This window comes from Podarcis tiliguerta (genome assembly GCF_965153285.1).
Source record: "Podarcis tiliguerta genome assembly, chromosome: 3".
NCBI classification, from domain to species: Eukaryota; Metazoa; Chordata; class Lepidosauria; order Squamata; family Lacertidae; genus Podarcis; species Podarcis tiliguerta.
The window spans coordinates 103,943,091-103,963,730 of NC_139536.1; the positions used below are offsets into that span (position 1 = coordinate 103,943,091).

Here is a 20,640-nt window from a genome sequence, read left to right on the forward strand (position 1 = left end):
TCATTTGTGCACCAGATGTTTGGAATGAAGAGATTCCGCTTCTTAAAATGAAGGAAAATGATGAAAGTGTTATAAGGAAAAAGAGAACAATGGGTGTTAAGAGCATTCGAGGAAAGTGGTTTGGGAAGTTTTGAAGTGTGCAAAGTTCCAGTGTTGTTTTGTAAATATTTTCCTTTGCTTGTTTGAAGTCTTAACGATTTGTGGAATTCTTTCTGCCTAAAGATCAGAGGGTTTCGTAGTTGCATTGGTCCCACAGAATGAAAAACACACAGCAAGTGAGACGATACCTTTTATTAGACCAGTCTGGCTATTTCCTCCCATTCTGTTAAACTCCAGTCCTCTTTTGCTGCATGAAGATGGTAAGTCTTGAGTTTATTCTCACTAAGGTAGTAGATCTGTGCCTACATGATACCCTGTTCATCTTCCAGTGGGAGATCATGTAACTGAATGCCCAACCTTCTCCTACAGTAGCTCAATTGGTACAGCATCTTCTTTGCACACAAAAGCTCCTAGGTTCAACTCTAGGTGGGGCTAGTTGAGATCCTCCAACTCAAACCCTGCAGAACAGTCACTGTAGAGCAGGTGTGGCCAACCTTTGGCTCTTGAGATGGTGCTGAACTCCAACCTCCATCATCCCTGGCCATTGGCCTTGCTTGCTGAATGGAAACTAGGCCTTGAATAACCTATGGATCTGTAGGAGTGGCATCATGTAATCATTCCACGAGCAGCCAAACCCCAGGGCTATGTCACTGCATTGTGGGCTAGGCATGCTTTTTACCCAGCGTTCAGCATCTTAGTGGGGGAGATCAGTCTTGACGTGTTGGGCAGAGATGTATAGCTCTGTTTGACTTGCTGGCTCTAACCTGCAGCAAGGCCAAATCCACACAGCAAGGCTTTCGGGTTTCATTCGAGGCAAACACATGTTTAGCCCTCCTGGCTGAAGAGCTCGATGGGGAAATGCCATGGCGACAGGTGCTTAGAAACCAGAAGGTGAGCAATACAATGTCCTAGACCACAAAAGCATGATCTTTATTACAAAATAAAAATGGCAAATTCGGTAGTGCTTGTCTACCCGCTGGGGCTTATAATCAAACATGTCTATGCAAAATGAAGTGACATGCCTATCATTCGTTTATGTTTTAATTTCAATTTACTCATAAGAGTTATAGCCAGTCCTTCATCAAGAGACCTTGGAGCTGATAACAACATTCAAAATACATAAAACCAAGGTATAAAAACAGGACTGTACAAGTCAATCTCGACAATTTCATAAAGATTTCAAGGTGATCCATCTCTCTGTATTTTACTGTACAGGTCTTAAAATAACCCAAAGACTGGAGGGAAGGTCAAAAAGGTGCAAAATGTTGGTACAAACTGAACCTCAGGAGGGAGCTGTTCAAAAGAGGGAATGTTGCAGCTGAGGCGGCTTTCCTGTGAGCTACAAAACCAGGAATCTCACCTGCTGATGGTATTGCTGATAAGGTCTCTGTGGATGATCACAAGGCCCAAGGGCATAGCTGTCAACGTTTCCCCTTTTTAAAGGGAAATTCCCTTATTCTGAATAGGATTCCTCGCAAGAACAGGGAAAAGCTGACAGCTATGCCCAAGTGTGACAGTATGAGGAGAGCTTTTACGGCAAAGGCTTTAAAAGTCAAAGCAAAAACGTTGAATTGAACTAAGAAGTGCTTTTGACGCCAGGCTTTCAAAATAACTTCCAGGATCACTGATGAATGCTAAGTCCCTGGGTCTCTCAAAGACATCTGAAGTCAGTGGGAAAGGAGATGAAAAGATATTTGTTTCTGGGTATGAGATGACGTGCATCTTATTCTTTGCTGGTTCCCTGCCCGCCGCCCCTGCCTTACTGACATGTCACCAAACTAGCTTCCACACATATAGCACAAGTCCAGTCTTTGAAAACTTATGCCGTAATGACTTAGTTAGTCTTTGAAGTGCTGCAAGACCCTTTTTTAGATATTCAGGAGATCATGCATACTTATAACAAACTCAAAGTGCCTTTGTTGTTGTTGTTTAGTCGTTTAGTAGTGTCCGACTCTTCGTGACCCCATGGACCAGAGCATGCCAGGCATTCCTGTCTTCCACTGCCTCCTGCAGTTTGGTCAAACTCATGCTGGTAGCTTCGAGAACACTATCCAACCATCTTGTCCTCTGTCGTCCCCTTCTCCTTGTGCCCTCCATCTTTCCCAAATTCAGGGTCTTTTCCAGGGAGTCTTCTCTTCTCATGAGGTGGCCAAAGTATTGGAGTCTCAGCTTCAGGATCTGTCCTTCCAGTGAGCACTCAGGGCCAATTTCCTTCAGAATGGATAGGTTTGATCTTCTTGCAGTGCATGGGACCCTCAAGAGTCTCCTCCAGCACCAGAATTCAAAAGCATCAATTCTTCGGCAATCAGCCTTCTTTATGGTCCAGCCCTCACTTCCATAGCTTTAAATTGCACCATCCATGCACCAGGGAGGTATCAGCAGGCTAGCAGGAGCCTCAAGTGGTGCAGAAGAATAAGAAAACATTAAACGAAAAAGGCAGAGGGGAGCTTTTCCTCCAAACAGCCAAAGGAGGACCAGGCATGCTTGGTAGGCACAGAATGCTGGCTGACTGGGTTTGTGAGGAAATGAAAACTAGGAGGGAGGGGAATGGAATGGGCTATTCAGAGCAGGAGATCTCCATTCAGCAACATTTTGTTGCAGGTCCAGCTTGTATACACATATTGTTCCTCCCCACCATTCTCCAATTTTAGTTGGTGAATTAAATCACCAGTACTGAGTGGTGCATTAATTTTTTTGTATGAAAATTCACCAGTAACTTCTCCCCTTTCCTTCTCTAATTTGTACCCAAATCTTTCCACCATCCTCTTCATATTGACTTTTGATGAGTTCCTGTTTAAGAGTGCTTTTGACAACATGCACTCCTGCCAGGAACATACCAAAACACTCAGCTTGAACTGCTTAAATCGTTTTGTGGGCTGCGTTGGGATTATAGATGGCTCAAGAGGATGTTTGGTAACATATAAAGGGATTTCCCCCTCCCTTTTGAATTCAGTGGTGGGTTTAAGAGTGGGAGAATATAAAATAGTGGAATGTTGAAAAGGTCTCTATTTGGCTGGATTTTTGAAGCTTAATGCCATTTAATAGGAAAGCACATGGAGGGTCATTCAGAAATATTTTAAAGCTTTATTGGAAACAGAACTCCTTCATCTGCTTGACCAAGTTTGACTGAAAACCCAGAGAACTCTTACAGCTAGCGTGCCATACAATTGCCTGTCATTTGATTCTTTTTTTATACAACAGCACCCAAGTCTCTGCAGGGACTTCTCCTAACATCCCAACATTTTGCACTACACATCTCTCATCCACTTGACCATGCTGGCTGCGGTAAAGAATCCAAAAGGTTGGGAGGTGCAACAAATTATTGCCTATTTCACCCTTGAAAAGAACATCAGGCTGAAGGAGGAAGTTGGAAGACTGCCCTTCTTTCCCACTTCCTCTTCCATCTCTATACACCTTTTCAAGGCTCAGAACAGTTCTACTGTATATGACTTTTACACAGATCTCTTGGGTAAATCAAAGTGTGTGCGTACACATGTTTGGACTTTAATGCGGTGGCAAAGAGGAGGTATTTGCTCAAAAATTCAAACATGCCTATGGGCTTAATAAGTTTGGTGACCCTTAACCCATGTGAAATCAAAAGGGCTTGCATGAAGGCCAGTTTGTGTCAATGTTAGACCCATCAGGTAGGTCGTTCCTCAGAAAAAACGGTCACAACCAACAGATCATGAAGGATAAGGTGCTGGCTGAAGAACCAAGCTCCAGGTATGGGATAACCCTAGTGTGATGGATTCTTAGAAGATTTTTGTCTTGCCAGTGAAGATTTGGGGTCTGCAATGCACCCATTCCCTGGATATTTAGCAGTCAGCAACACCCATCACATCTGGCGTTTCCTTCTCCTTATGATCATTTGATTTTCTTGTAGTCACATCCAAAAACTATTTATTTTCCACTCACAAGAGTGGGGCAAAGTGTAGCCATGAGCTGAGTGGAAAAAAAAGTGTCATTTTGATAGGGTTTTGTGAACTTGGTTAATGGATGGCCTATAAAAATGTCAAAATAAATAAATAAATATACCCTAAGCTATTGTTTGGAAAGAGTAAATGCCAAAAGATAAATCATGGCTGAAGATTTTAAGTGGATTTTTTTAAAGAAAAAACACACACACTTGAGAAAGATCAAGTGCAATACATTGGCTCTCAGATGCAGTTGTAACTTTGATTTTCAACGCGTTGGGACTAATTATTCAAGAAATCGAAAAGTTCCCACTTAGGAAAAGTGTTTGGAACCTTTGCAATAGCATTTCAGCTCTGGCCAATTCTTTGACTATATAGATATATATATATAAAATGCCCTGCAAACAGACAATTGAATTGTGGAAGATTAAAATCTCACTTCTCAAGCAAGCCCCCTAATCATGTTACAATGAGAGGAGACTTGTCAGGGGGAAGGGGGGAGGGACAAACCAAAACCGGGTGGGATTTTATCCTAAATGAAAACTCTGTATCACAATTTGCGAGCTGGCTTGTTGGAGACTCATTCACATTGCCTGAAGAAGAAGATGCATTCATTGCAAATTATGACAATGTCACCTATCTAGAGCACAGTTTTTTGATTTTTTAAAAAAATCTTTTTCCTAGAGGAAGCTCTGTCTGACCTCTGCGGAAGGTCAACAACTTAATTATCCTGCTCAAGACAAAGCTAGTCTGTGCACAGGAAACGAAAGCTAAGTAGAAGCACTTTGAAAAGAAAGACGTTTCCCTCTCTTGAAAGAAATGAAACTCGCACAATCCAATATTCTTTTCATCCCCAGCAGACCTCCTGACTGGATGCTAACTGATGTGGATCCCACAATGAAAGGCGGTGCAGAGTCCTTTCCTGCCTGGGGAACACAAGAACTGCAGCTGGGGGAGAAGCGCTTTGGGCGACAGACAGTCCCATAAAGGGCTTCCAACAAGAAAGGGCTCCGCTGGCAGAGCAGTCGCGGGTGTGTGCAAAACTAATTAAGAGGCCAAACGAGCTTGGCTGTTGTCATCTGCTTGTGTGAAAGGGACCGTGTCGTGAGGACAGCCTTGCGAAAATATGTGGAAAGGGAGCATTCCTTCATCTCCCCCATCACATCCCAGCAAAGGACATATCCATATGCAGAGGTACGGAAACAAGGACTGGCTTGGATTGCCGGGCTGCGGGGAAATGCACTCTGGACATGTTCAAAAGCACCATTTCTCTTATTATTCCTTTATGTAAGATTGGGCAACGAGGACACGGGTGGTGCTGTGGGTTAAACCACAGAGCCTAGGACTTGCTGATCAGAAGGTCGGCGGTTCGAATCCCCGCAACAGGGTGAGCTCCTGTTGTTCAGTCCCAGCTCCTGCCAACCTAGCAGTTCGAAAGCACAAAGTGCAAGTAGATAAATAGGTACCGCTCCAGCGGGAAGGTAAACGGTGTTTCCGTGTGCTGCTCTGGTTCGCCAGAAGCGGCTTAGTCATGCTGGCCACATGACCACAGCTGTCTGCGGACAAACGCCAGCTCCCTTGGCCAATAAAGCGAGAGGAGGGCCACAATCCCAGAGTCGGTCACGACTGGACCTAATGGTCAGGGGTCCCTTTACCTTTACCTTTAAGATTGGGCAACAGCCCAACAGTTTGACACAGACGTTCTTTTTGGACTGGAGTTACCCTCGTTCCTCCAGTCTGTTCTTCCCATTACTCACATGGTAGAAGTCACTGGTCCCTAAGTCTCCATTGTGGCCCCCCAGACATCTGGTGTCAATGAAAATATTAATTTGTAGGGAGCCAGAAGGGAAGACTATCCAAGATCTTCAGAATGGGAAGTGGATTAGGAGAAAGTAGGGGCAATGTGTTTTGCAATGCTTGGCCTCCTTTAAAAACCCTTTCAAAAACTGAATGTTGCTTATAGAGTGTCTTTCTCTCTGAAAATCAGTCTAAATCTGTGTCTACACACTTGCAAATTTGCATGTGCCCAAAGTCTTTTAAAGGACCCACAGCAACACCCCTGGAAGAAGGTTCATTCTGGTTGGACCAGTTTTCCTAGTAAATCCACTCAAGTCAAACAGCAGTTTCTTATTTTCGCAACCAAAAGTCGCTTGGCCATACTTCCTTCCTGATTTGGCTTTTTTCCACTGGTGGAAATTTCTGGGCATGCTTGTCAGTGTCTGAAGCCAAGATGTGGACATCATAGCACTGACTAATAACACATCCAAGTTTTTGTAGGTTTTCTCCCCTGCCCCCTTTTGAAGAACACGGTTCTTTCCACTGTTTGTATCCATTATGCAACTTCGGCTGAACATGTGAGGACATAAACAGGGGCTACATCTGTCAGTCCTGACCCCATAATCTTGCATATCACCAGCACCCTTCATTCCTGAAGTTTGCTCTTTCAGCAAAAAGGTCTGAAGGGAGATTCTAATCCTAAATGTATTTATTTATTTGATTTATATACATCCCTTCAAAAGAGTCTCAGTATGTGCCTCTCCATCTTAGGAAGGTTCTAGAATTCAAACCTTCTCTCTCTAATTCCATATATTTTCCCCACAGCCTCCAGCCACGTGTGCTCATTTTCACCTATCGTATGTCTTTCTTATTTTAGGAATTTATGCTCTGCCCTTCCAACAAGTTCCAAGGGCAGCTTACAAAAGAGGCATGATGACAGTAAATGCAAATTAAAATGTCAACTGTTTTCCAAAAGCAGCTTGGAAAAAGGTGATGAGATACACACACAATGCCGCAATAGAATCCTCAGTAGAAATAAAAAATAGTTCAATATAACAAGCTGGGGAAATTAAAACCCCCCCGATAATAACACTGAGCTGGAACGGAAATGACATTAAAGTAGATGCCTGATGAGTTTTTCTAGGGAGACTACTCTGCTGTTGGGATGCGACCACCATGAATGCCCTGTTGCCAGGAGCTCCCTGTGGCAGACTGAACTTTGAGCTAATATTGGTCAGGATAGTTGGGGAAAGCAGTGAGGAATGCTGGGAAAGTACCTTTTCCTTTTCCTTCACCTTTTACCTTTACCTTCTGACATGAGCTTAAGACCAGATCGTCAGGCTCCTTACTCAGCTTTGTTGCAATAAAACTGGAAGTGACAGTGATTGGCAGACACAAAGGATTACTGGGTTCAGACCTTTCCAAAGGCAAGTTCGTAATCTCTTGAAATGGGGTTTACGTCTCTCACCAAATACAGGACTCACTATGATGTAGGTTCTGACATACCTGATCAAACAGGAAAATACTTGTTTACCCTGAAACTTCCTGATAAACCAGGAATTAACAAAGAAACACCTTGCCGAGACATGATTGTAATAAGTAATAAGTAAAGTCAATCTTTAACTTCTAGTGAAGACTCTACCTCATTTTTAGAAAGTTGGAGAAAACTTCTCCTTAACCCTCCCGGTTTAAGCTTTGCCCCTCCCTTCTGGGTACCAAAACCCTAGAAAAGGGGTATGTGTTGGCCCTTCATATACTCCCCTCCGCCTCTTCACATTTCAAGAGCATCTCAGCGCACTGCAACAGACCAAGATATTTTTAGGTTAGCAATTCTGTTGCTTGATGCAATCCTAACTCACAGCAATCGTCTTGTAGAGCTTGTGAGTCCAAAAAGCTGAAATCCCAATGCATAATGTTTCTAGTCTTAGAGCAGGGGTCAGCAAACTTTTTCAGCAGGGGGCCGGTCCACTGTCCCTCAGACCATGTGGGGGGCTGGACTATTTTTGGGGGAGGGGGGAGGAAATGAACCAATTCCTATGCCCCACAAATGACCCAGAGATGCATCTTAAATAAAAGCACACGTTCTACTCATGTAAAAACACACTGATTCCCGGACTGTCTGCGGGCTGGATTTAGAAGGCGATAGGACCGGATCTGGCCCCCGTGCCTTAGTTTGCCTACCCATGTTTTAGACTTAGAGAGAGAGAGAGAGAGAGAGAGAGAGATATGCAGGAGCCCCTTGGGGTACTGAATGCTCCTACTTTTTACAGTGGTACCTCAGGTTAAGTACTTACTTCATTCCGGAGGTCCGTACTTAACTTGAAACTGTTCTTAACCTGAAGCACCACTTTAGCTAATGGGGCCTCCTGCTGCTGCTGAGCCGCCGGAGCATGATTTCTGTTCTCATCCTGAAGCAAAGTTCTTAACCTGAAGCACTATTTCTGGGTTAGCGGAGTCTGTAACCTGAAGCATATGTAACCTGAGGTACCACTGTACTTTCATTTTGTCAGCACAGTGATCTCTTTCTCCTTTTAAGAACTTACTTTTAGGCTTTGAGGTTGTGAATGTCACAGGGAATTAGATTAAATACACCTGTGAGTTTATGTTTATAATGCTGCACTTTCATTAATTAGTTGAATATCTCTTCCAGCCTGCTGTAACAAATAAATAAATGCTTTACTATTTCAACCTGAATTCTTGTCGTTGTCAGTTCCTGGGTTCTGAACTCTTTACAAGCCTTTAACACACAGCTCTGCCCCACAAGCACATTTAAAGGTCACACATGGAGTGCACACACACACAGTGCATTGTCACTTGGGCGAAAATGAACAGGCCAACCGTAAGTGTCCCGCAGGTTTTGGAAATGGCTTTCCAAGGTCACCAGAATGCTGATTACAGGCAGGCTGGAGGCTCCTATTCCTGAGAGTGCTGGCCATTTTTGCCCAAATCCAGCCCCCGGCTGACCACCGCTTGCAAAGCAGCGTTTCCTGTCACCCGCACTGCTCACAAACATCTTGGTAGGGCAAATACATAATGCAATCCCTCTTTAAAACATAGGGCAGCCAAGAAGAGGGCGGGATTCTTTTACGATCAAACTGGGAGATCATGGGAGAACTTAAGATGTAAAGGCCCAAAACTAACAAGCCACAGTTCTACCAAACTGCATTTCTATCTGGCGTTATTTAAGACTGATTACAATACTATTTTATTGCTTTTTCATTTGTTTGTTACAAAAAGTGCATTGCATAAGCAGTCTTCATTTGTGACTTCTATAAGCCTTTTTCCTAGTAAGCATTTCTGGGTCATGCAGCTTAGCCTGCAATTGTCTTAAAACTGTTATCTACCACCTGAATACAGTAGGACAGTTTCATTCCCAGCTGGTATGAATTGATGTAACTGGACAGAAATCAGAAGGTATTTAGCATCTTAACACTTGCAAAAGGCCTGGCCAATCCTTCTGCAAAAATCTGTAAAGAAATCTTAGGGAATAAATGCTATTTGAGATCTATGTAACATTCATCATAAACCATCCAGAAAGCAACTGGACTTAAATTTGTAAGTTGAGCCAGGTAACTGAAGCATTGCAATTATTTTAAAACAAGTTTCTGCATCCCAAAGTGTGCATCCCACCATAAACTACCTTCTTACTTTTTAAACCATTGTGCTTCAAGAACAGTTTTAGCCATTTAGGAAGGGTGTGTGTGTTTTACTTAGCATTTGTGGCTCTTTTAATTGGAGTGATTAACCAATGTAAAATGCTTTCGTGAATGTAAAAAGGTAAAGAAGCCCTGACAGTTAAGTTCAGTCGTGAACGACTCTGGGGTTGCGGCGCTCATTTCGCTTTACTGGCCGAGGGAGCCGATGTTTGTCTGCAGACAGTTTTTCCAGCTCTTGTGGCCAGCATGAGTAAGCCGCTTCTGGCGAAACCAGAACAGCGCACAGAAACGCCGTTTACCTTACTGCTGGAGCGGTACCTATTTATCTAGCTCCACCTGGTACGCAGGCTAAGACCCTACCTGCCCGCGGACTGTCTCACCAGAGTGGTGCATGCTCTAGTTATCTCCCGCTTGGACTACTGCAACGCGCTCTACATGGGGTGACTTTTGAAGGTGACCCGGAAACTGCAAATAATCCAGAATGCTGCAGCTAGATGGTGACTGGGAGTGGCCACCGGGACCACATAACACCGGTTCTGAGAGATCTGCATTGGCTCCCAGTACGTTTCCGAGCACAATTCAAAGTGTTGGTTTAAAGCCCTAAACAGCCTCGGTCCTGTATACCTGAAGGAGCGTCTCCACCTCCATTGTTCAGCCCAGACACAGAGATCCAGCGCCGAGGGCTTTCTGGCGGTTCCCTCATTGCGAGAAGTAAGGTTACAGGGAGCCAGACAGAGGGCCTTCTCGGTAGTGGCGCCCACCCTGTGGAACACCCTCCCTTCAGATGTGAAGGAAATAAGTAGCTATCCTATCTTTAAAAAACATCTGATGGCAGCCCTGTTCAGGGAAGTTTTTAACATTTAACGCTGTATTGTTTTTAATACGTGATTGGGAGCTGCCCAGAGTGGCTGGGGAAACTCAGCCAGATGGGTGTGGTGTAAATAAATTATTACTATTACTATTACTATTATTATTATCATCATCATTATTATTTCTTAAAGTCAATAGATGGCACCAACAAATCAGCACACATCACTCGTTCTAGAGCATCTGATTAAGTAGGGGATCTAAACGTACTAGTGAATTGTGGATATATACTTCCATTCCAACTAAGAAAAATATTACATTTTAAGTAGTGGGTTGGTTAGGCACGGAATCTTTAAGAGAGAAATTGCTTTGCAAAAAAAGTCCTTTATGTGTGTGTGTGTGTGTGGGGGGGAACTCTCACAATCCAGCTGGCATCAGGTACCAAGACATTTATAACACTTATACTTTTAATATCAAAGAGAGGGCTCCCCGCCCCTTGCCATCTCTCAACTACACTTTGCACAGTATTTATGGTCTAAGTGACCACCACGATTGTGCTGTCAAAAAACTGCATATGTATAATAATAGACTTGTTCTGGAATCTGCAGATGAACAGGTCCTTGTTAAGTAAGAGGATATATATTATTGGCAAAACCTGGGAAACAGGGAAGTTTGGGTGGGTTGGAATGGTTTTGGAATAGATTATTTGCTTTGCTTTGCTGCTGCTGCTGCCGCCTTGCGCAGGAGTTCTGACTGCTTCTGCTCTTAAAGAAGCCCATTAGAATACTTTCTGCCACACAGCCTGGCAAATATAAGGTCCAGATGCTGCCTGCTAAATAATATTAACTAACACACACACACACACCCTGGATCAATTGGAAACTATTGCAAGACTGCAGGAAAATCAAGATGTTTGTAATAAATGTAAAATTAAAAAGTGAGGGCTGCTTTCTACATCAGGAATAAGGGGGAATTAAGTTCTGCTGTTAAGGTGCTACACTCAATATGCCAGCAAGTTTGGAAAACTCAGCAGTGGCCAGAGGATTGGAGAAGATTAGCCTACATCCCAATCCCAAAGAAGGGCAGTGCCAAAAAATGCTCCAACTACCGCACAATTGCACTCATTTCACATGCTAGCAAGGCTATGCTTAAAATTCTACAAGGCAGGCTTAAGCAGTATGTGGACCGAGAACTCCCAGAAGTGCAAGCTGGATTTCAAAGGGGCAGAGGAACCAGAGACCAAATTGCAAACATGCGCTGGATTATGGAGAAAGGTAGAGAGTTCCAGAAAGACATCTACTTCTGCTTCATTGACTATGCAAAAGCCTTTGACTGTGTCGACCACAGCAAACTATGGCAAGTTCTTAAAGAAATGGGAGTGCCTGATCACCTCATCTGTCTCCTGAGAAATCTCTATGTGGGACAAGAAGCTACAGTTAGAACTGGATATGGAACAACTGATTGGTTCAAAATTGGGAAAGGAGTACGACAAGGCTGTATATTGTCTCCCTGCTTATTTAACTTATATGCAGAATTCATCATGTGAAAGGCTGGGCTGGATGAACCCCTAGCCGGAATTAAGATTGCCGGAAGAAATATCAACAACCTCAGATATGCAGATGACACAACCTTGATGGGAGAAAGTGAGGAGGAATTAAAGAACCTTTTAATGAGGGTGAAAGAGGAGAGTGCAAAATATGGTCTGAAGTTCAACCTCCTGGCAAAGGGGAAGAAATGGAGGCAGTAAGAGATTTTATTTCTTGGGCTCCATGATCACTGCAGATGGTGACAGCAGTCACGAAATTAAAAGACGCCTGCTTCTTGGGAGGAAAGCAATGACAAACCTAGACAGCATCTTAAAAAGCAGAGACATCACCTTGTCAACAAAGGTCCGTATAGTTAAAGCTATGGTTTTCCCAAGTAGTGATGTATGGAAGTGAGAACTGGACCATAAAGAAGGCTGATCGCCAAAGAATTGATGCTTTTGAATTATGGTGCTGGAGGAGACTCTTGAGAGTCCCATGGACTGCAAGAAGATCAAACATATCCATTCTTAAGGAAAACAGCCCTGAGTGCTCACTGGAAGGACAGATCCTGAAGCTAAGGCTCCAATACTTTGGCCACCTCATGAGAAGACTCCCTGGAAAAGATCCTGATGTTGGGAAAGATGGAGGGCACAAGGAGATGGGGACGACATAGAACGAGATGGTTGGATAGTGTTCTTGAAGCTACCAGCATGAGTTTGACCAAAGTGTGGGAGGCAGTGGAAGACAGGAGTGCCTGGCGTATTCTGGTCCATGGGGTCACGAAGAGTCGGACACGACTAAACAACAACAAGTTCTACAGAGGGATTTGCTGCCCCCGTGGATTCTGCCGCCTGAGGCGGTTGCCTCATGAGTGGGCCGGCCCTGCTTCCATCAAGGTTCAATGGCTCCCAAAGTGTTTTGGTTTTTTTAAAGGCATGCCATTTTAACAATATAAAATCAGTCATTGTTTACTGCTGTTCCATTTTATGTAATTTGTTCCTCCCCAGGCTCTACATCCCCTTCCTCAAGCCTCTTACTCTCCACCCCACTCTGAGGGTGATAGTATGCTGGAAATGAGAACTGCAACAAGAATTTAGGAAGAGAAAATATTCACTTCTTAAATAAAGTAAATATAGTTGTTCACAGCCCTTTTACAGACATTGCCTTACCAAAAGAAGGCAAAACTTTCAACTCACTGGCTAATGGCACAAACTAACACCACAGTATTATTGAGACCTACTCTGCTCTAAGCCCAGTCCTTACATATGGCTTACATTTCTGTATAGGTACAATGACAATCAGTAACATATGAAGTGCAAAGGTCAAATCATTCCTATGTCATAAACTCCAAAGTACTTTAAAGGGTAAGGCCTTCTAGTCTCTTTTTGCTGATTATGCACTATAGGAAAATATTAACCTACCATACAGGATCCCGGCCCCCCCCCCCCCCCCCGATTACAAAACTAACCAAAACTGTGCATGGGAGATGTATGGGAGGAATAAAGAGGAATACTTTGCCTGTGGGCAGGGATGGTTTGGACTGGATACAATTTGGAAGATACCATTGAGACTATTATTCTATATGGATGTTATTAGCCGCCAGCAGGGGATCTATGATGCGGAATGGTAGCTTCAGTTCCAAAGACTCTTATGTTTCTATTCCAATGAACAGACCAATGTGGGACCTGGATCCAGTGCTCTGCTACTAACAGGTATCCAGCTCTGCAGCAGAGGAAGCACACAGGATATGGTACCATTCCATACCATACTACCTAAACAATGCATCTGTTAAGGGAATGATGAAGGGGAGGAGATGGAGATGCAAGGAATTACTTTATTTGCAAGAGCAGAACTAGCAGCATCTTTAGAGAAAGCCCTTTCGCCAGAGCATCAATTTGGCAGCGCCCCCCCGGGGGTATGAAGCCATATCTCTCCCCCCCCCCCTAAAATGACCACTGAAACCAGGATGTTCTGTGGATCCTGTGAATTGTGGATCATGGCTTAAGATGCTTCCTCTATAACCCACCATCATTCTTCAATGGACAAATGCCCCTCCATGCAAATCTGTAAATGGAAATTAAAGTTACCTGAACAAGAAAGGAGTCCACTTCAAAAATTATAAAAACAAAAACATCCTTTAATCTTTATACAGTAGTTTTAGTATAATGCACAAACATGGCCCCTATAGTGTTTCTCAAGTTCATCTGCCAAAGTGAACAATCATACAACACTGTACAAATCACTCCCCTCCACAATATACTTCTGAAGCAGACATTTGATATTGTGGAATGCGTTGCGGTCCGTTTTTAACATTATAGCAGCATTGAATTTTATTAACTTGAACAACAAAAAGGGACCTCATAACTAATCAGCCTTGCTTCATCCTCAAAGCTGCTTTAACAAGCAGGGGAGTCATATACTGTAATTGCTATTCCACAATTTAATTGTTCTGTTCTTAAATCTAATTTTGCAGCTGTGGGTTAAGTGGATACCACAGCTTTCAAGAACATGAAAGCAAAGTACATCTGTGCAACAGAAAGCTAACCATCTCTTGATCGGATGTGTTTACAGTGCCATCAGATAGTCCAGAATGGTTTGCAGCTCCCTCAAAGCTACAGAAACAACTTTCAACCAGTTATTTTATTTTTATATAAAAAAACTACATAAAACTACAAAGACCTTCCTTAACTGCTGAGACTGGAGAACTTCATTTCACATGCAGCCCAGTTGGAAGTGGATGATATCTTCCCATTAGTTCTGGCTTCATTCATTTGGTGCAATGCAAGTGGGACTATATCCACCTATTCTCCTATTATCCTTTCCAGATCATTGGTCATGTTCTAACACCAGTTAAAAACTGTAAACATGTAATAAAAAACACAGATCTGTAACTCTCACAGCAAAACCAAGAATGTTGACCAACTTATCTCCAACTGTGTTATACCTCATAGAAACAGCACTATAAAGAGGTTTCAGGAGTCTGAAACAGCAAGTTCCTTATTCTGTGAAACACACAACCAAAGTGTTCTTTACTCCCAAGTATGCTTATCAAGCCTGCAAGGCACTTCAAGAACAGAAAATAGGCTTCTGAATGTCAGTTATATTTTGTGCACCACAAGGGAAGGTATGCATGTGAAAGTATGCAAGAGTAACAGAAATGTTAGTTATGAAAATTGTGCATGAAAAGCCTATAAACCTGCTTTCTGACCAAACAAGTAAAAAAAAGAAAAGAATTTCTACCATTAATTTTAAGTATTCAATGCATCAACAATGTAAGAATAAAAACAGACATTTTTGTGGCTTACCCTTTCTTGCCACGTTTGATGAAAAACCTTAAAACTTATTTTTTTTGCCAAAAAAACCAACTGGCAAACAGAAGTTGTAGCTTTCCCCTCCCCAAAAAACTTTTGGCAGTAATAGTTAATGTTAAGTAAGGCACTGAATGACCACTGTCTCCTACTAAGACACCTGTTAATCAAAGAAACGTCTGCCTGTAATTTCCTTTGCCAAAATTCACATAAGTTGAAATGGAAGTATGCCGTTCTGCAAGTGAAAGCCAGTTTAACAAGTGAATTTTTTCCTTCAACCAACATACTACATTCCAATTCACTCTTTTGAAAAGTTTATTGTAATCATAATTAAGAACTATGAAAAGCCTGCTCATAAAAAGGCTCAAAACAAAGGCTGCACAGTTGCAATCGACTTAATGGGACAAAGTCTTTTGCATCAAATAATAATAATATTAATAATAATAATAATAATACTCGTATTTCTTGGTAGGGCTCTGTAGCAACCATATTTCAGTCTCTTGCACACAGATTCCAATCCGGTGAAACACACACAGTGCTTTTCTTGGTTCAATTAGCTGTGAAGCAAAAACTGTCCTTAGAAAAGAAGAAACACATTCCTATTGTTTAGGTTCCCTCCCCCCCTCTTGTAACATCGTAATGGTTTCTCCATGGGAGGGAAGCTTAATCTTCAAGTTCAAAGCATGTTTCATCATATAGTTCAGGACGAGATGACTTGGAGCGCTGGGAATATTTCAGCTGCAAAAAATCTCCCAGTTCATCTAGAGCATCCAGGACCTGTAAATACAATTGTACGATATCAGAAAGATATAAAACGCCGCTCACTTCTGCTTAGCATCAAGAACAAAGAGTCACACAAATGTATGTTTTCACATTAAAAAAAAAAAAAAAAAAAAAAGGAATTAAGACCACTGGTGAATCCAGGTGGAATCCAGTGTTATTCCATATTCATAACACTATTATGAATGTAAAAGTCACAGACTCTGCATCTTGTATTGTTTCTGTTTCTGATGTTTTGTCCAAATAGTTAATCCAGTGTATACATTTCCACCAAATGCTTGTCAGAAGGAGGCAGGCTCTTTTATAGTTGAAGACCATCTGCTCTTTTGCACCTCCCAACTGAAGACAAATTTCCTCTCCCTGGTCATTTTAAAACATGAAGTCATCTGAACTCCAAATTTCATTTTCCTTTCCTGCTTCCATTGCTTCTCTAGTTTGTCATCATGACTGTTAGACTGCAAACCACTCTCTATTCTGGTGTGGTCCTGTCTATTTTATTTCTGGTCTGCATATACTTCAGTATATTCTTCCATTTTAGACTCCAGTTTTACAATGGGTTTCATCCTAACTTTTTTTTTATCATTCCCCTGCTTGACGTGCATTTGTGCAATGGCAATTGCCTGAACATATTTAAAGATGTTACCACCACCAATTTGCATCCAGTTCTAGGCCAGGTCTTGCCACTACCCACTACACCTTCCTTTGACAAAAGGAACAATTTTTCATGCCTGCAAGAAGCTCAAGTGCCTATTTTAAAAAGTGTCTCAAAGAGCACGCATTTCTCCTCCACAAACAGTATTTAGTATTAGCCGAGTGTAAGTGTGAAGGTGAGATGATATTGCTATTAATTTTAAATTGAAATAGCATCTGCATAAGAACCAGATGGCTTTTGTTATCAAATAACTATGGGTTGTTGTTTTTTTACCAGAGGAAACAAGCCTGAAATGTCTCCAGCAACAGTAAAATTCTTAGTGCATTTCTTATGTGGTCTTGTAGTGTATGGCACTTGTTTATTTGCACTATTCTAGATTTTTGGTTATTATATATTATTATTATTATACAGAATATTATTATTATATATTATTATGCTTTCACGTCTTACAAAAGTCATTGGGATTAAGGTAATGGGATGTCTTTCCATTTCAAGAATAGGTTGAAACATAACCAAATCAGGACATTCAACATATTGGTTTGTGTGGTATTACAGCCCCTTCCTTCCTTCCTTCCTTCCTGTTTGTTTTGTGTCAAACCATAACACCATATAGGAAAAAACTAGTTACCAGCAAACTTTCCTTTATGGATGCTGCAGATATTAGGTTATCAAAATACAGCTGCAATCAGCAAGCTTCACTCTCCTGTCTTAACACCACATGGCCTTTTCCTTGAGCAGGTATTGTAACTCTTTCCCACTGCTGTGTTAATTTGTCCAGAAATTAAATTAAACTATAATAAGGTAAAGGTACCCCTGCCCGTACGGGCCAGTCTTGACAGACTCTAGGGTTGTGCGCCCATCTCACTCAAAGAGGCCAAGGGCCAGCGCTGTCCGAAGACACTTCCGGGTCACGTGGCCAGCGTGACATCGCTGCTCTGGCGAGCCAGAGCCGCACACGGAAACGCCGTTTACCTTCCCGCTAGTAAGCGATCCCTATTTATCTACTTGCACCCAGGGGTGCTTTCGAACTGCTAGGTTGGCAGGCGCTGGGACCGAACAGCGGGAGCGCACCCCACCGCGGGGATTCGAACCGCTGACCTTTCGATCGGCAAGCCCTAGGCACTGAGGCTTTAACCCACAGCGCCACCCGCGTCCCTAGGAAACTATAACTCCCCATTATTTCTCAAGTCCACCAAATACCACAAGGGAGTGGTGCTTTGAGAAGCAAGCAGTATTCAAAAGGCATGGCCGAATAGGAGAGTTCAACCAAGTATTTGAAGCCCATCATTCTATTTTGCACAGAACATGGGTTGCAGTGTTAGGACCCTAACACTGTCACAAGATCAAAGTTATACAAAATTAAAGCAAAACACAGATGCAATTTCTCACCCAGGTTTGCAACAGCATGGGGGATATAACTTGGCATACTGCTGTCTTACCATCCGGGTCAATTCCCTTGTTTGATTTCAGAATCAAAAGTCTAGATTTAGTTAGTGATCATCTTGTGCCAACGTAGCCCTCAACCCGAAAATATGATTGCAACCAACATTTTGCTGCTTTTCCACTTTGTTCAGTGAAGAGTTCTATGAAACTCAAAAGTTTGCATACTTCTAAGTTGGCCCAGTAAAATATATTAATTTGCCAACATGTTTCTCATGTAGACATAAGTACAGTCATACCTTGGGTTACAGACGCTTCAGGTTGCGTTTTTTTGGGTTGTGGAGTGCCAAAACCCGGAAGTACAGGAACGGGTTACTTCTGGGTTTCGGCGATCGCGCATGCGCAGAAGCGCTAAATCGCGCTTTGCGCATGTGCAGAAGCACTGAATCGAAACCCAGATGCGCCGCTGCGGGTTGCGAACGTGCATCCCGCACGGATCATGTTCGCAACCTGAGCATCCACTGTATTTACTTATTTTCAAAATCAAACCTTCTGCAATAATGTGAGGGCAATCAAGGAAGGCAAAGAGTTAATAATAATAATAATAATAATAATAATAATAATAGAAGAGACAGTGTGAGGCTTCTTCTAGAACCTTCCCATTCAATGTCAAGTCGATATTGCAAGCAAGCTTGCTGTGCTTACCGCATCTAACATCTCCCGTGTATGAGCAGCTGACACACAAAACCGAGCTCTGGATTCTGTGATCGGAGTAGCTGGAAAGCCGACCACAACCACCCCGATATTTCTGGCTAGCATGCGTCTTGCAAAAGCCCTGGGTAAGAAAATGAGGCAAAACTGAAATTATTGCTGACACACTGCACAATGTTTAAATAGAAAAGAAGTAAACACAAGACCCCATCGCAGAAGTGGAAGCTCATATTCAGTGCTTCTGCTGACAGGACTTTCGCTGAATCCTACCTTAATTAAGTTGGTAGCAGTGATTTTGGCCAGGGTGGGGGGAGAATCCCCCCCCCAAAAAAACAACAAAACTGTTCCAGTGCTTCATTTTTCCATGGAAAACTTTCTACTTAATCAGTTCATTAGTAACAATGAATGGATGTGAATTGCAAATGCAGAATTAGGTAAGATTGGCAGTTTCATTTTTTTCTTTGTTGATTATATACAAGAAAAATGAAACATGCTAAATTGGATCACTTTAGGGCTTGAGAAAATTTTCCAATACAGATTACTCTAATTTGCATGGGATTCCCCCCCCCCCCCCGAAAACCCACATCAATGATTGGGAATAAGGCCTACTGATAAAACAGGACTTCCTTGTATAAAGGACGGCACTGCTTGTCTTTTATACATGTCTGATAAAATTGAGAGGAGGGGGCTGCTTAAACCCAAGAGCCTCTAAAATTCAATTAAGACCAGAAATGATTTTTTTTTAAAAAATCTAAAAAAAATCTAAAATCTAAAAAAAATTTACAGGCACAATTTTTAAGACTATTACACCATAGAGTGGAAGCATCCACCAGTTTCACACTCTTAAGTACTTATGGCCATACTTTTCCCTATAAGCCCGGAGAACAATTGTCAGTCAGAGTAGACAGCACTAGAAGGGAAGCTGCCATAGAAGGAAGCTGCCATAGAAGTCAAGTCAAAATATGTCCCCCAATGTAGAAATATAAAAAAAGACATTTCTGAAATAAAATCTTTCGAGTTTACCAGCAAATTTCTGAAAACTCTGCATAGCTGCCTGGGGCAGAGGAGCTTAACTTACCCAATTTTGCCTGGTATGTAAAGGAGCAAAGGGACAACAGGAGAATCTTCATTGCCATAAATAATGAAACCTAGTTGATGCAATCTTCGTCTGAAGTACCTTGTATTCTCTGCTAGCGTGCGGACTCTCTGAAGTCCTGGAATAAGAACCAGAAAAGCAGTGAAGGCAGGAACATCACACAACTGCTGCCTCAGGACCAAAACAAAGATCTAGAGCTTTAATGTTGCAGAGACTGATCAGCACGTAAAACAGCTAACTGAGATGGCTTCAGAAGCCGATACATCCTCAAACATACATTCAAACCTTAATGTGTCCCCAGCTGATTATTTCTGATACAGTGGTACCTTGGTTCTTGAATTTAATCTGTTCTGGGAGTCCATTCGACTCCTGGAACGGTTCAAAAACCAAGGCGTGGCTTCTGATTGGCTGCAGGAGCTTCCTGCACTCAATCGGAAGCCATGTTTGACGTTCGGCTTCTGAAAAATGTTCGCAAACCGGAACACTCACTTCTGGGTTTGCGGCGTTCGAGAGCTGATTTGTTCAGGAGCCAAGCCGTTTGACTACCAAGGTACCACTGTACATAATAGCATTATGAAGATATGCCACAGGGCCAAATGAGACATGCATTCACGTGGAGGAGGTTCTTACACCAGTGGTAAAAGGAGCACCACTAAGCATTCCCCCAACCCACACATCTCAGGCATTACCTCCCACTAGTCCATTGCTCAAGGCACTCTTCTTCATTCTCTACTTCTGGTTTTGGAGTCAGAAGGGAATAAAAGTGCTTGGAGCAACAACTGGGGCGGGGAAGAGAGGGGCAAGGACGTTCAGTACCCTCCCCCCTCCCAATTTTTTTAATACTGTTTAAAAACAGATGCCCACCCCCCGAATATCTGAACAGGGAGGCTATGTGGATGATGCTTAGTTTGACCCATACACACTGTACTCCCCTC

At 42.6% G+C, this 20,640-nt stretch overlaps 1 protein-coding gene across 3 annotated transcripts in view; it reads right to left on the bottom strand.

Annotated features, from left to right (window-relative positions):
• Positions 1-13,894: 13,894 nt before the first annotated feature.
• The window catches only part of SPTLC3 (serine palmitoyltransferase long chain base subunit 3), a 61,734-nt gene continuing 54,988 nt past the window's right edge, over positions 13,895-20,640 (bottom strand). For all 3 annotated transcript variants that reach the window (XM_083431970.1, XM_083431972.1, XM_083431971.1), the window contains exons 10-12: positions 19,688-19,823; positions 18,604-18,733; positions 13,895-15,863 (exon numbers count right to left, since the gene is read on the bottom strand). In XM_083431970.1, the coding sequence (XP_083288096.1) occupies positions 15,750-15,863; positions 18,604-18,733; positions 19,688-19,823 (380 nt within the window). In that variant the 3' untranslated portion in view covers positions 13,895-15,749. The remainder of the gene's footprint in view (positions 15,864-18,603; positions 18,734-19,687; positions 19,824-20,640) is intronic.